The sequence below is a fragment of the Neophocaena asiaeorientalis genome, unplaced genomic scaffold, assembly GCF_003031525.2.
Source record: "Neophocaena asiaeorientalis asiaeorientalis breed wild unplaced genomic scaffold, Neophocaena_asiaeorientalis_V1.1 scaffold111, whole genome shotgun sequence".
Classification (NCBI taxonomy): domain Eukaryota; kingdom Metazoa; phylum Chordata; class Mammalia; order Artiodactyla; family Phocoenidae; genus Neophocaena; species Neophocaena asiaeorientalis.
Window position 1 is genome coordinate 192335 of NW_020174994.1, and position 16366 is coordinate 208700.

Below are 16366 nucleotides of genomic sequence, written 5' to 3' on the forward strand. Positions count from 1 at the left end.
AAGCCCTCTTCCTCTGAGATATCCTTCAACCTTCAACCAGGAGACATTTGGTACCCCTCCTCTACAGTCCTGTATTGTGTGCATGTGTGAGAACACACATACACATGCACACACATACACACACACCATATTTTATATTTCTCACACAATGATATAACTGTTAACTAGCTTTCTTCTTCTGCAAGACGATAGGTTCTTTTTCATTTATATTCTAGAAACTTAACACATAGCAGGTTCAATTCATTCTCCTGGTTCAACTTATTCTCCATCTTTCTCAGTACAGTTAAAAAGTGAAGTCCTCGGGAGTTCCCTGGTGGCCTAGTGGTTAGGATTCCAGGCTTTCACTGCCATGGCCCCAGTTTCAGTCCCTGTTTGGGGAACTGAGATCCTGCAAGCTGCACAGTGTGGCCAAAAAATAAAAAATAAAAAAGTGAAGTCCTGAGCTTCCCTGGTGGCGCAGTGGTTGAGAGTCCGCCTGCCGATGCAGGGGACACGAGTTCATGTCCCGGTCCAGGAAGATCCCACATGCTGTGGAGCGGCTGGGCCCGTGAGCCATGGCCGCTGAGCCTGCACATCCGGAGCCTGTGCTCCGCAACGGGAGAGGCCACAACAGTGAGAGGCCTGCGTACTGCAAAAAAAAAAAAAATAAAAAAGTGAAGTCCTCACAGAAACTAACACAACATTGTAAATCAACTATACCTCAATAAAAAAATTTAAAAAAGTAAAGTCCTCAGATATACTTAGAGTTGGAAGAGGGGCTTTTTTGTTATTTTATATCTTCTCATGGTCAACCCATTAAAATGGTTACAGGGCTACAGCCCCACACCCCAAAGGTCTGACACTTTTCTTTTTGAGTAGGGAATAAGGGAAGAATGCAGTTTATAACAGGAGAGTGTGAACCATCATGTGCTTTTTCCCTTCCAGGTGTCATACTACACAGTTACCACTAATCTGCCGTAATGAAATAGAGTAATAAAGCACATGAGGGACATAATTTATTACATGTTTTTTTCTGTTTTTGTGAACAGAGCTTACATGAAGGAAACTTGGGATGATTAAATGAGAATGCTTGAACAGAAATTTATGCTGCATTAGTACTTTTAAAAGGGTCTCATTTGTTTATTTACCATTTTAGGTCTTGCTTCTCCATTTAAACCAGTTATGGATACAAATTACTATTACTCAGGTTAGTAATAGTAAATATTAAAAACAAAATTGAGTAGTTCTTTGAGCTTTTGGGGATTTCATTATTTCTCTCTCATTTTTATGCAGCTGTGGAAAGAAATAACTTGATGAGATTATCCCAGAGCATTCCATTTACACCTGTGCCTCCAAGAGGTAAATCCAAAAAGTAAAGAAATAAGAGGGAAAATAAACCCTTAATTAACATGTGGTTTTAACTGTAATATAGAACATGGGTGGTGACAGAAAGAGGAAGGATCACATTAAGAATTGTTAATTTCATATAAATTTTAATCAGTCTGATTACTACAAGATTCAGGTATGTTTAAACTGAAGGAAACATCAGAAGTATTGATTTTCTCTCTTTCTGGCATATCGGAAGCAGTGGTGTATTTTAATTCAGAAAAGCTCTTGATCCGTAGTTTAGCAATGAAAGCGTTAATAAATTGATATCACAGGGTTTGTGGAACAGATCTAACCTCCTGTTAAAAAGTTTAGCTTAGAAGTGTTTAGACGTCTAATTGCTTTCTAAAAGTTTTTCTCGAAAATGTTCACGATTTCAAAAATGCTTATTATTACCAAATGCAGGTGAATTTAGAGATATTAGATCCTTGGTTTCTGAGTATTTCTTGCCCTTAAACTTCTTTTATAAAACTACAACTTGGTCCATCTCATATTCTATTCCTCACTTAATCTTAACCAAAGATACCTGCCAATTTCTACCTTGTGATTTTCAGAGTCATACTTTGACCTTAAAATATGTCTATTCATGTTGCAGGTGAGCCTGTCACAGTGTATCGCTTGGAAGAGAGTTCTCCCAACATACTGAATAACAGCATGTCTTCGTGGTCACAGCTAGGCCTCTGTGCCAAAATAGAGTTTTTAAGTAAAGAGGAGATGGGAGGAGGTTTACGAAGAGCTGTCAAAGTACAGTGTACTTGGTCAGAACATGATATCCTCAAATCAGGACATCTTTATATTATCAAATCTTTTCTTCCTGAGGTGGTTAATACATGGTCAAGTATTTATAAAGAAGATACAGTTCTGCATCTTTGTCTTAGAGTAAGTGCTAGTGAATGCATACAGTGAAGCATTATTTGAGCTTCATGTTTTCACTTCTAAAGTATGATAAATCAAATCTTAATTTCAGTGTTGAACGAGGGTTTCTTTTTTCTGTTCTGTAGGAAATTCAACAACAGAGAGCAGCACAAAAGCTCACATTTGCCTTCAACCAAATGAAACCCAAATCCATACCATATTCTCCAAGGTAAATCTTTTAAAATTTTTGAGATCTTTTAGTGTTATGTGGATAGCATTCTCTTTTGACCTTCATTATTGATGCTGAATATTTCATTAGTTACCCATTTTAAAGATGGATTAGAATTTTGTTAAGAAAACTACTAGTATAGGATAAAATGACTAAATTGAGCAGGAACCTATCTGAGGGCACTGAACTTGAGTTGAAAAATGTGAATAAGTGTAGGTGGTTGCAGAGCTGAAAGAATTATATATGGCATAGATTGTGTATTGGTTAAGATTAAATCAATAAAAATTGTCATTTGGTTGTTTATCATTAAAAAAACTACTAGTAATATCTATAACTGTTTTTCATAAGGTTCCTTGAAGTTTTCCTGCTGTATTGCCATTCAGCAGGACAGTGGTTCGCTGTGGAAGAATGTATGACTGGAGAATTTAGAAAATACAACAACAATAATGGTGATGAGATTATTCCAACAAATACACTGGAAGAGATCATGCTAGCCTTTAGCCATTGGACTTATGAATATACAAGAGGGGAGTTACTGGTACTTGATTTACAAGGTAAATTTATTAAAATATTGCTAAAAGGGAATTATGCATTAGGTTCTCATCTATTCATGTGTTATGAGCAATATATAGAAATCTGCTAATTTATGGATAGGTAAAATCTCAGGTCAGCAGAAGCTGTTAAAAAAGCAAGTCAATAACAGCCATAGTATATAGCTATCAGGGCCCTGAAGAGTGGGATGCTATCTTAATTGTTATTTAGGTAATACAGATGTTTTAATAAGCAAAAACATGTGAAATCCCCTATTCCACTCATAGGTCTGTAGCCTTAATTTCTTTAAAAGTATAAAGACCATTTCTTTAAAACAATAACAACTATCTGTATTGTTCCTGGTGTTTATGTTATCTATTACTATGAACTAAACTACCTAATAGTGGATTAAAACAACCATTTTGCTTGCTTACACTTCTTTGGTTAAGGAATTTGGGGATGGCTCATCTCTCCTGTCCCCTTGGAGGGTTTGAATGGCTGGAGACTAGTTTGGACAGCTTGACTGGAGCCAAATGTCTTAGGTCTCTGTTCAAGACAGCTGAATTCCTCAGTTCACCACAAAGTGATTTTTCCACATGGCTGGGTAGCTTGGACTTTTTGTAGCATGGTAGTTTCAGGTAATTAGACTTCTTACATGACAGCTGGCTTCCTCCAGAGAGAAAGCAGAAACTCTTAGGTTAGGACCAGAATGGGCCCACATCCCTTCTGCCACATTTTACTGGTCAAGGTAAGTTATAAGGACAACTCAGATTCAAGAGGTAGGGAATAGATTCAAGCACTTGGAAGGTAGAGCAGCATGTATACAAGGAGGGGAAAACTGAGCATAGCCATCTTTGTAGACAGATTCCTTCATACATGTAAAAGGGAGGAAAAAAAAGAAATGATGACTAGGAGAGAGCAGTGATTTGCTTAGAGTAATATTTATGCAGCTTCACAGCAGGGTCAAAGAAAAATGAAATTGAGCAAATTGCCAGCTCTGCCTGGATGACACTTTCACATTATAGGTTCCATTTTTTTTTTTTGCCTCTAAAGAGCAGCTTTAATTTCAAATGTCAACATAGACCAGATTTCAAATCACATAAAAACAATTGTTTAGAATATTTATCACTTGATGACTTCTCTCATTATATAGATACTCCCAAATATAAACAATTTGTTGAAAAGCAAACAGTTGGTATTGATTTTCAATACCAACTCAAGAAAGAAAATCTGTGTAAAAATAGCTATCCTTTTTTCAGTAAATTCATCATTTTACATAAATGATTAAGTGATATATATAGTGAAATTTCTGATGTATATTATTAGACGGGCCAGTCCATCTTCAAATATGCCTAGGAAGTGAGGCCAAACTGTTAATTAAAAGATGGCAGTTATTTTTAATAAGCAGAGTAATAGTGATGTTCTCTACAAAATTAATGTGTTCATGGAGCCATTTTTTTCATAGAAATATTTTAGACAGTTACTACAAACAAGTTAAACAGCATAGAAATATATAAAGAACAAAATGTTCCCATCTTTACTGTTCCTCTACCTTTGTGAAGACAAATTACAAATTTTTAAACTTACTTTTAATCATTTTGTGTTGTGATTTTCCTCCAGCTGGGATCATGCTATATATATGTATGTGTGTGTGTGTATTTCACTTTTTTTTTTTCTACCTAATAATACATGATGGCCGTCTTCTGGATCATTATTGATAAATCTGAGGCATTCCTTTTAACAGCTGTAGTATGGAGGCATAGCATGATTTACATCCTCTATTATGAGACAGTCACCCAATTTTTAGTTTTAGAGATGAGTACAATTTCAATAGCAACGGCCAGGTTACTTTTCCAAAAGGTTATGTGAATTCATACTCAGCACTGTGAGCACTCATCACTGTGCCCATTTCTTCGCCATCTCTTCATTACTGAATATTTACTTAATCTTTGCCAATCTGAGTAGAAATTAGACTCATGTTTTAATTTTCTAGCTTTTCCTATTGTGAAATTCTACCCATTTTATTAGGTTTCATTCTAATGGGTTAAATATTTTATGATTATTCAAATATCAGTAGTTCTTTATATGAATGAATAGATGAGACTGAAAAGATTTAACCACACTTTTAACACCTCTGGACAGGGCTGGAGGTGAAGGAAGATGTTCACAATCTTACTCTTTATGTAATCTAAATCTTTTGCAAGAAAATGTATTTATATGTTAGCCTATGATTTTAAAAAATCCAAAAGACTTGTAAAATGACCTATAGATCATGCCTTCATGTACCTAATTGTTCTTTGCTAAGTAAGCTGAAACAAGGGCAAATTGTAAATAAGGAGATATTTACTTTCAGCTTGGCCTTGTTGCATCAGAAACTGGTGTCACCAGGAGATTACATGCCTACCTACCTATTCTGACATTTAACTGTTGTTCATGTCAAAGGAACTGTGTTTGTTCCTAGTGCAATGTTGAGGTCATAAGTCAAGTTATGAAATATCAAGAGTGAAAAACTATCCTCTTTTGAATAATTTAACGTCGTGTAATGGTTGATGATGCTATAGAATCTCTTGTGACTTTTTATTATACTTAAGTATTTATATCAATTATATAATAAAATTGTCTTTTTAATATATACAAATAAAGGTGTGGGTGAAAATTTGACTGACCCATCTGTGATAAAGGCAGAAGAAAAGAGGTAATAAGTTTTAATAATTTCATTAAGACATTTTTGTAATTTCAAATTCTACATTTCTGTTTTCATTAACTGACTTTTTCTTTTAACTACCAATTCCACAGATCCTGTGATATGGTTTTTGGCCCAGCAAACCTAGGAGAAGATGCAATAAAAAACTTCAGAGCAAAACATCACTGTAATTCTTGCTGTAGAAAGCTTAAACTTCCAGGTAAGCATTTTCTTAATCAGTATAATATATAAATTGTTAGCAAAGTTAATTACTACAGAACTTCATAAGGCCAGAAGCATAAATACGTATTTTTGGTTATAAATGGATCTATGCTTTCATTCATTACTTATAAAAACACAAAGTCCATTCACTTAATACATATTTATTATGTGTCTGCTGGATGCCAGGAATTGTGTTAGGTATTAACAATGCACAGTGAACAAGACAAACATGGTCCCTGCACTGGGTGGAGTTTAGCCAGGTCTTGGATACTGACAAGATTAACAGAGAATTATAGGACTATCATAAATGCCAAGCAGAAAAAATAGAACAGGTAAGCAGATCACCTAACACAAACTTAGAAGTCAGGGAATGCTACCTGGGGAACTAACAGATTTGCCTAAAACTGAAGGATGAATAGACTTTCAAGTTAGCCTGGAAAAGAGTTGGGAAAAGAGTATTCTGTGAAACTGGAAGAGGAACTGAAGGTACAGTCTCTCACAATAGTAACTTCATCTTATATTCGAAGAATTACAAGTTATTATTGAATCATAAGTTATACCACAAACCAGTTGTTCTCATCCTTTGGTGTGTTTCAGAATCCCCTGTGGAACTTTTTCAAAATTACAGGTGCCTGGCACTCACCCTTGAGCTGTATTTTTAAAAGTCCCTCTCATTATGACCAATAATATAGTAGTCGTTAAGAGCTTGGACCTGGGAGCCAGACTCCAGGGCCTCAGAGAATACCTATATCATAGAGGTTTGTTGTTTTTTGTTTGTTTGAGGATTAAATTAGTTGGTATTTGTGACGTACTTAGAACAGTGACAGGCACATAGTAAGCATGTTAATACTACTATCTGTAAATTTTAAAAAATTGTTCATTATTAATAGATACAGAAATTATTTATTTTTGTATATTGACCTTGTATTCTGTGTTCTTGCTAAACTCACTTAGTTCTAGGAGGTTTTTGTTTGTTTGGTTCTTGTTTATTGTTTGTAAATTCCTTGGAATTTTCTGGGTAGACAACAGAGACAGTTTTATTACTTCCTTTCCAATCTGTATGGCTTTTATTTCTTTTTCTTGACTTTTTGTAATGGCAAGGAATTCAAGTACAATGTTGAATAGGAGTAGTGAGAGTAGACATCTTCCATGCCTCATTTCTTGAAGACACTTATCCTAAATGTTCACTGAATTTGTCAGATGTCTTTTCTGCATCTATTTGTATGATCATTTGGTTTTTCTTCAACTGGTTAGTATTACATCGAATTACATTGATTGACTTTTTAAATGTTGAGCCAGTCTTATATTCCGAGGACAAACTCCACTTTGTCATGGTATATTTTATATATATAATATTATATTATTATATATAATATTTATTATAATATATATATATTTTTGTTGTTGTTGTGCTGGGTCTTTGTTGTGGCAGGCGGGCTTCTTAGTTGCAGCTCACAGGCTCCTTAGTTTTGGCATGTGAACTCTTAGTTGCAGCATGCATGTGGGATCTAGTTCCCTGACCAGGGATTGAACCCGGGTCCCCTGCATTGGGAGTGCAGAGTCTTCACCACTGCGCCACCAGGGAAGTCCCTGTCACGGTATATTATCTTTTTTATGTGTTGTTGGGTTCAATTTTCTAATATTTGTTGATGATTTTTATATCTATGTTCATGAAGAATATTGGTCTATGGGGTTTTTTTCCTTGTACTGTGTTTGTCTTGTTTGGTTTCAAGATAATACTGACCTTAAAAATAAGTTTTAAGTGTTTATACCTCTTTTGTTTTGGGGAATAGATTGTATAGAATTGATATTATCCCAACTTCAAATGTTTGATAGAATTGTCTAGCAAAACCATATCAGTCTGAAGTTTTGTCAGATGCTTTTTAATTTTTAGTTTTTTAAAATAGATGTCAGTTTCTTGAGTGAGTTTTAGTAGTTTGTGTCTTTCGGGGAATTGGTCCATTTTATTGTTTTTTTCCACTTTCATTGAGAAATAATTGATATACATATCTATAAATTTAGAGTGGATAGCATGATGGTTTGATTTACATATATTATGAAATGATTACCACACTAGATTAAGCTAACATCCATCTTCTTGTATAGATAGAATAAAAAGAAAGGAAAAAAATGTTTTTCCTCACGATAACTCTTAGTATTTACTCTCTTAACAGCTTGCCTGTATATCATACAACAGTGTTAGCTGTAGTCACCATGTTGTACATTACATCCGTAGTACTTATTTATCTTATAATTGGAAGTTTGTACCTTTTTTTTTTTTTTGCGGTACATGGGCCTCTCACTGTTGTGGCCTCTCCTGTTGCGGAGCACAGGCTCCAGACGCGCAGGCTCAGCGGCCATGGCTCACGGGCCCAGCTGCTCCGTGGCATGTGGGATCTTCCCAGACCGGGGCATGAACCCGTGTCCCCTGCATCAGCAGGCGGACTCTCAACCACTGCGCCACCAGGGAAGCCCAGAAATTTGTACCTTTTGACCACCTTCCTCCAGTTCTCCCTCCCCTCACCCCTCTACCTCTGGTAACCACAAGTCATCTGTTTCTGTGAGTTTGTTTGTTTTTTTAGGTTCCATGTATAAGTGAGATCATACAATATTTGTCTTCATTTTATTTAAATTGTCAAACTTATGGACATAGAGTCAGTGATACTACTATCTTATTTTTTTTAATGTCTGTGGGGGGGGTCTGTGGTGAATCCCATCTTTCATTAGGGTAATTTGTGCTTTTTGTTTTTTTGGTCAGTGTGGCTAAGGTGTATCAGTTTTATTGATACTTTCAAAGAACCACTTTTTGTTTTCATTGTTTTACTCTATTTTCTGTTGTCAGTTTCATTGACTTATTCTCTATTATTTCCATGTTTCTGATTGCTTTGGGTTTAGTTTGTTTTTTCTCTAGTTTGTTAGGATAAAAATTTTAAATATTCATTTGAGACTTTTTCTCTAAGAAAACATTTTAGTGCTGTAAATTTTCGTCTAAGCATTGTGTTAGCTGCATCCCACAAATTTTGGTATTTAAAAAATTTTTTTTTGGTATGTTTTAGTTTTGTTTTTCTTTTTTAAATATTTCTTATTTCCTTTGAGATTTCTTCTTTGATCTGTGGATTAATTACAGGTGTCTTTTTTGTTTATTTTTGGCTGCATTGGGTCTTCATTGCTATGCATGGGCTTTCTCTAGTTGTGGCGAGTGGGGGCTACTCTAAATTGCGGTGTGCGGGCATCTCATTGTGGTGGCTTCTCTTGTAGAGCAGGGGCTCTAGGTGCGCGGGCTTCAGTAGTTGCAGCACGCAGGCTCAGTAGTTGTAGCTCACAGGCTCTAGAGCGCAGATTCAGCAGTGGTGGTACACGGGCTTAGTTGCTCTGTGGCCTGTGGGATCTTCTCAGACCAGGGCTCAAACCCATGTCCCTTGCATTGTCAGGCAGATTCTTAACCACTGGGCCACCAGGGAAGTCCCAGTGAAGGAAAGTTTTTTGATAGTGTTGTTCTGGTTTTTAATATCCTTGCTGATTTTTTGTCTATTTATTCTATTTATTACTTAGAAGAAAGGTCTCTAAGTATAATTGTTGCTTTGCTTTCAGTTCTATCAATTTTTCCTGCATGTATTTTGAAGCTTTCAGTTCTATCAATTTTTCCTGCATGTATTTTGAAGCTTTGCTCTTAGATACATACAGATTTACAGTTGTTATGACTTCTTGGTGATTTAATTTTTATTAAATTAATGCCATGGTAATTCTCATTCTTCTAAAGTCTGCTTTGTCTGATATTAACATAGCTTGTGATTAGTGGTTTCATCAGGTATCTTTTCCCATTCTTTTTACCTGTATATATTAATTCTATTTAAAGTGGTTTTCTTGTAGACAGCATATAGTTAGTTCCTAGGTTTAATTTGTTTTTTAAAATCTAACCATTTCCATCTTATAATAGCTGTTTTAGACCCTTTACATTTAATGTAATTATTGATATGGTTAGATTTTGGTCTGCTGTTTTATTGTTTTCTGTTTGATGTCTCTGGTTTGGTTTTTTTGTTGTTTTCTCCACCCCACACCCTACAGCCCTCACTCTGTTTTAGTATTCTGTTTTATCTTTATGTTTAGTTTTTTTAGTGGTTGATCTTAGTTCCCCTTACCTAAGAATGTATTTCGCTTTCATTCCTGAAGGGTATTTTCACTGGATCTAGAATTTTAGGTTGACATTTCTTTCTTTTAGCACTTAAAAAATGTTCTTCTGTCTTCTAGCCTCTGTTATTTATGATGAAAACTCCAGTCATTTGAATTGTTCTTCCCTTATACATGATGTATCATTATAATCTATCTTCTTTCAAGATTTATTCTTTATTTTTGGTTTTGAGTAGTTTGATTCTGTGGTTACGTTAACTGTAGTTAGCAGTTATGTCTAGTTGTAGCTTTCTCTGAGTTTATCCTGTTTCAGTTTTACTAAGCTTCTTGAATTTGCCAATTTATGACTTTTATCACATTTGGGGAGTTTTTAGCTATTAGTTCATCAAATATTTGTCTGCATCAATCTCTTCTCTTTCTGGACTCTCATAAAAAGAATGTTAGACCTTTTGATATTGTCACCCAGGAACCTGTGGCTCTGATTACATCCTTAAAAATTAATTTTTTTCTTTAGTTCAGATTGGATAATTTCTATTGATCTACACACAAATTCACTGACTCCTCATTCTTTATCTCTTCATTCTGCTATTAAGCTCATACACTGAATTTTTTATTTCAGTTATATTTTTCAGTACTATAATTTCCTGTTGGTCTTTTTATACTGATTATTTCTCTGCTGAAAACTTATTTTTCCTTTCATTTCAAGTCTGTTTGTCCTGCGTCATGGAGTATGGTTCTGGTAGTTTAAAGTCTTTTAATTATTCTACCATCTGAGTAACCTTGGGATTGGCTTCTCTTGGTTGTCTTTTTCTTTGAGAATCTTTGAAATGTTCCTGTTTGTTGTATCTCTAGTAATTTTCGAATGTGTCCTGGATATTTTGAATATTATGTTATAAGATTTTTGAGGTCTTATTAAAAATCCTCTATAGAGAATTTTGAATTTTGAATCCTTGAGGTTTTTGGTGTTAGTAGGCAACCAACTCAGTTAAATTCAGTTCACAAGTCCCAGTCTGTTTTCTGTGTGGCTGTCCCTCTACTGTCAGTTTAGTTTTTAAAGACTTGGCATTATTAATCAGGTCTCTCTCACATGTGTGTCAAACAAGGGCAAGTCTGGGACACAAGTGAAGGTCTGCACCATAGTTTAGTTCTCAAAGCCTATGCTATGCCGTCTTTCCATATATGTGCCACTCAAGCCTGAGTCTGGGATTTCATACATAAATTTAGGGTATCTCTCTCTCCATTTTCCTCCTCTCCATGATTTTTTCCATACTTTGTGACTCCCGGGGGCCTCTTCTTTCCTTTTTTTTTTTTGGTACACTGACTAGAAAGCCAGGATTTTGGCATCCCTGCGCTGTCACACACATTCTGCAATTAGGTCTGTTTCTGGTGCTGAAAATAATACTTTTTGGATCATAGAGGTACCTATTCTCAGTTCTTCTGGTCAGAGAGAAGGGTTTTCTCTTGGAGTTGTAGGTTCTTGCCCAACTGCCACCACTGTAGGAATGCCTCTTCATGACCAGGGCTTAGGTAAAGGGCAGAAGAACAAAAAGAATAATTAAAAAGAGGGAATTCCCCTCAACATTTTCCATCCCACAGGGTCCTCCTTCCTTATCCTGTGGCCAGAAGGTCTTGGAGCTTTTTGTGTTCATGCTCACTGTATGTTTCTGTGATTGAGCTATTTTCAAGTCTAAGCCCAGAAATAAGAGATGGGAAAAAAACAGGAAGTTCACCACCATATAAATCGTTCTTTAAGTTCTGATTTCCTTCTCTTATATGTCTGCTGTTACTTTTCAGAAATCTGAGATAGTTGCTTTATGTATCATGTTTTTACTTGTAATCAGTTTTTATTTGTAATCAGTGAGAGAGAGAGAGGATGGAATATGCTTAGTCCATTTAAGCCAGAAGTAGAACACACAATGATGAATTTAACAGGCAGCCCAGATATAATTATTTGGTTTTGATACAATGCAATATTTAATAGCATATCTGTTTTTTAAATTGTCATTTAAAGGATTTTACAGCTTGGAAGGGACCTTAAAAGCAACCCAGTCGAAGTCCATCGTTTTACAGAACATAAAATAAGAGTTTACATGATTTGCCCATGGTTGCACCTAGTTAACAGCATTATAATTGTGAATTGAATTATAATTGTGTTTGAATTATAATTGTGTTTCTGTCCATTGTTCTTTGTGTACACTTCAGCTACAAATTAATTTGCATTCCCTAAGGCCTTACTGGCAAAGTCTTGAATTTAAAGTTTATCAAAAATTGTTCATACTGGGGCTTTCCTGGTCGCGCAGTGGTTGAGAGTCCGCCTGCCGATGCAGGGGACATGGGTTTGTGCCCCAGTCTGGGAAGATCCCACATGCCGCGGGGCGGCTGGGCCCGTGAGCCATGGCCGCTGAGCCTGCGCGTCCGGAGCCTGTGCTCCGCCACAGGAGAGGCCACAACAGTGAGAGGCCCGCATATTGCAAAAAACAAAATTGTTCATACTGTAGCAAATATGTATTTGGATCATTGAATATAGACTATTACTGAAATTAAAATTAACAGTTCATATTCTGAGTGTTAGTTCTATTTTACATGGAGATAAAAGTATAAGGGTATATGCACGACTATGGTTTGTTTTATAAAGTATAAATTTGATGCTACTGCATTGTTTTCCAGTTCTGCAACCATTGTCATATATGTCTATTACTCCCTGAGTTCATCCTATCCCATAGCTATAAAGGCAGTCTATATCCTGATAGTACCAAATTCAACTGAAGACTAATTTCTTTCCTGAGCTCCTGTTTCTATATTGAGTTTCCTACATTGCTACTTGAATTACTTTTAAGTAACACTTTCACTCCAGAACTCTTGACTTTCATTTTCCACCCCTACCCACAAAATTCTGCTTCCTTGTCTCATTAATGGTTACCCAGTTGCTCAGGCTCAAAACCTAAAAGCTATCCAGTTCCTTTGTTCTCTTACTTTTTGTTTGTTTGTTTTTTTGCGGTATGCGGGACTCTCACTGTCGCAGTCTCTCCCGCCGCGGAGCACAGGCTCCGGACACGCAGGCCCAGCGGCCACAGCTCACGGGCCCAGCCACTCCGTGGCACGTGGGATCCTCCTGGACCGGGGTGCGAACCCATGCCCCTTGCATTGGCAGGCGGACTCTCGACCACTGCGCCACCAGGGAAGCCCTGTTCTCTTACTTTTCATAACCAATCTGTCAAATTCTGTCTGCTCAAATTCTGAAATCTCCCTAGAATTTATCAATTTCTCTTCATTGTCATTGCCACCATTTTGTTTCCTGGATTCTTACCAGTAGCCCTCTAACAAGACTTCATGTGACGATTGGAATGGTCATTTTAAACAAATTTGATTACATTCCTCCCTTAAGACTTCTTAATACCTTCCAGTGGGTTTTCACCGTAATCTATACTTAGTTTGCAAACCATGAATCAGAGGTCAGCAAACTTTTCTGTAAAAGGCAAACAAAGGAAGTATACATTTTAGGCTTTGTGGGCCATATGGCCTGTGTCACAGCTACCCAACTCTCCTATTGTAGTACAAAAACAGCCATAGACAATCTGTAAACAAATTTTCTATGGTTGCATTCCAGTAAAACTATTTACAAAAACAAGTAGGCCAGATTTGGCGCACAGGCTGTAGTTTGACAACTGCTGACCGTTAATGATTGTTTGACCTCATTTTCTCCTAGTTTTTCCCTCATTCACTACATGCAAGCCATGCTGCTTCTTGCCATTCTTGGAACACACCAAGTCCATTTCCTTTTTGCAGTCTGCAGTTCACTTTCTCTGCATAGAGTACTCTTCCTGGGACTTTGATAGGTCATTTCTTAGTATTCAGGTCTTATATGTTACCTCCTGTGGCTTTTCTGCCGAGCCCTATCTAAAAGAATCACCTCATACCGTCTCCCACCTGACCCTCATCACACTATTTTCTTCAAAGCACTTGCTACTACTTATAATTGTCACTTTTCTATTTGTTTTTCTTCACCTACAAGAATATAAGCTCCATGAGAACAGGGACCTTACCTGCCTTGTTCACTGCTGCATTTCTACACTTACATGAGTTACTGACTCATGGTCGGAGTGTAATAATTATTTGTTGAATGATTTCATTTTTATGTGTATAAATTCTGTGACTTTTGAATTTATAACAACCTTGTAGAAAATAGATCTGGCATGTTTAGAGGGAAATTGATTTAGAAAATGTTCTTAAGTTTTTGTTTCTAAGCGATACTCTTTTTTTCTTTTTTTGTTGGGGGTCATGAATATAGATCTGAAGAGGAATGACTATACACCTGACAAAATTATATTTCCTCAGGATGAGCCTTCTGATTTGACTCTTCAGCCTGGAAATTCCACCAAAGAATCAGAATCAACTAATTCTATTCGTCTGATGTTATAATATTACTGAATCATTGGTTTTGCCTACACCTCACAAAAATGTTACTGTCGCTTTTCATTTAGGAGGGAACTGTTTGGTAATAAAGAAAAGCGTGTGCTAATTGAATATGCTGAACTGGCACATTTAAAAGGTCAATATTCTTTTGACCTGATTAAATTAGTCGGGAACTCCCTATACAATACAGCTGGCAGCTGTTAAATTTTAAAGGTAAAGAAAAATTAGTATTTATAACTTTTTAAAGGGCTCTTTTTAACAGAGGATTTCATTTGACTTTGTTCTGATGAGGGTAATACCCTCTCTTCATGTGGTGCAATACCATTAACCAAAGTTAGGTGTCCGTGCAGATTTTATTGGCAGCTGGTTTACTGCCATTCAGCTAGCAAAATGAAGAAATCACCCAGTCTTTTGGTTAAATGGCAGTCAGGTGTCTTCCTCAGTGTGTTTTAGTGTGTTCAGTGATGATGTCACTAGTGCCCAGCTAGATGCTTGTTGTTTCCCATCTCATGGGAAAGGAGATGGCTTGTTACAATTCTAGATCTACAGGGATATAGAAAGCCCAAGCAGAAAACCATTTTCTAAGAGGGACCTTATGAATCAGGGTTAGGCTCCTATTTAAAAGGTAGAGCCAGTTTTTTTCGTTAAATAGAGCCCAAATTGTGCAAAGTATTAGTGCTTTTTTTTTTTTTTTTTTTAAACATTGTTAAGTAGAAGAAAGCCATGGTAGACTGGTATAACCTAAATATATCAAAGGAGAAACTTAACTCACTGTCCAAGAGAAGTTACCTTGTGAGAAAAGTTAAAGTGCTTTTTTCTTATCTATATATACTATAGTTACAACTTGGAAGTTACATACTTCTCAAAAGATTTTATTGACCAGTATATCAAATCAGAATGTAAACATGAATTCTTGCATATATTTAAAATTGTGTAGGAACATCTGAACATGAATATTGTTTGTGGTACTTAAGAAATTGAATTGGATTATCATTATGTGATGTTGGGAGATTGCAATGCAACTTTATGCCAATAAAATGTAATTTAACTGCCCCAGATATTGTTGAATACTCAACAACAAGAAAAGCTTTTCATCTGTCTGAAGTACTGTGCTTTGACTATTTTTCTTTCTTTTTTTTTCCCCTAGGTACTAATTTTAATTTTTATTTGGGAGGGAGCAGTGTAAATCTTATTTGTATTCAGTAGTGTATCTCATAGATACAGACAAGGGAAAAAGAGATAAGCTGTTCAAATAGTGTTTAATATTGATGGGGGGGGAGAAAGAAAAAATGTATTAAAGATATTATACTATATACATTTTGTATGTCATTAAATCTTTAAAAGAAATTAAATAAATTTATTCTTGTTTAAAGATGTTTTACTGAGTGTAATCATTCTGAAAAATTAATATTTTCACTGTTAATTTTTTTTCAGAATATCAGGTTCTTTTCAAATGAACCAGTTGTATGCCTGTGCATTTTGATCTCCTGTCCTGTACAATGTTTAAAGTGATCTTGATTTCCTACTGTGTTTTTAGTTATTTATTTTTGGATCTGTTTCTTGTTATGTCAGAAAAGAGGGATATGAATTGTCTACTGATATTTAATATTTTGTTGATTATTTTCACATGATAATAATAGTAGTTGAGGGCTTCCCTGGTGGCTCAGTGGTTAAGAATCTGCCTGCCAATGCAGCGGACATGGGTTCAAGCCCTGGTCCAGGAAGTTCCCACATGCCGCGGAGCAACAAAGCCCGTGAGCCGCAACTACTGAGCCTGCACTCTAGAGCCCGCGAGCCACAACTACGGACACCCGCGTGCCTAGAGCCCGTGCTCCGCAGCAAGAGAAGCCACTGCAATGAGAAGCCCGCGCACCACAATGAAGGGTAGCCCCTGCTCGCTGCAACTGGAGAAAGCACGCACACAGCAAGGAAGACTAAAC

General features: G+C 36.3%; 1 protein-coding gene across 3 annotated transcripts in view; it reads left to right on the forward strand.

Annotated features, from left to right (window-relative positions):
* The window catches only part of TRPM7 (transient receptor potential cation channel subfamily M member 7), a 112386-nt gene extending 96588 nt beyond the window's left edge, over positions 1–15798 (forward strand). For 2 of the 3 annotated variants that reach the window (XM_024761869.1, XM_024761870.1), the window contains 8 exons: positions 1136–1186; positions 1273–1338; positions 1961–2244; positions 2367–2449; positions 2798–3003; positions 5624–5675; positions 5777–5883; positions 14302–15798. In XM_024761869.1, coding sequence (XP_024617637.1) covers positions 1136–1186; positions 1273–1338; positions 1961–2244; positions 2367–2449; positions 2798–3003; positions 5624–5675; positions 5777–5883; positions 14302–14432 — 980 coding nt within the window. In that variant the 3' untranslated portion in view covers positions 14433–15798. The remainder of the gene's footprint in view (positions 1–1135; positions 1187–1272; positions 1339–1960; positions 2245–2366; positions 2450–2797; positions 3004–5623; positions 5676–5776; positions 5884–14301) is intronic. The other variant, XM_024761871.1, reaches the window with a different exon arrangement.
* Positions 15799–16366: the final 568 nt, after the last annotated feature.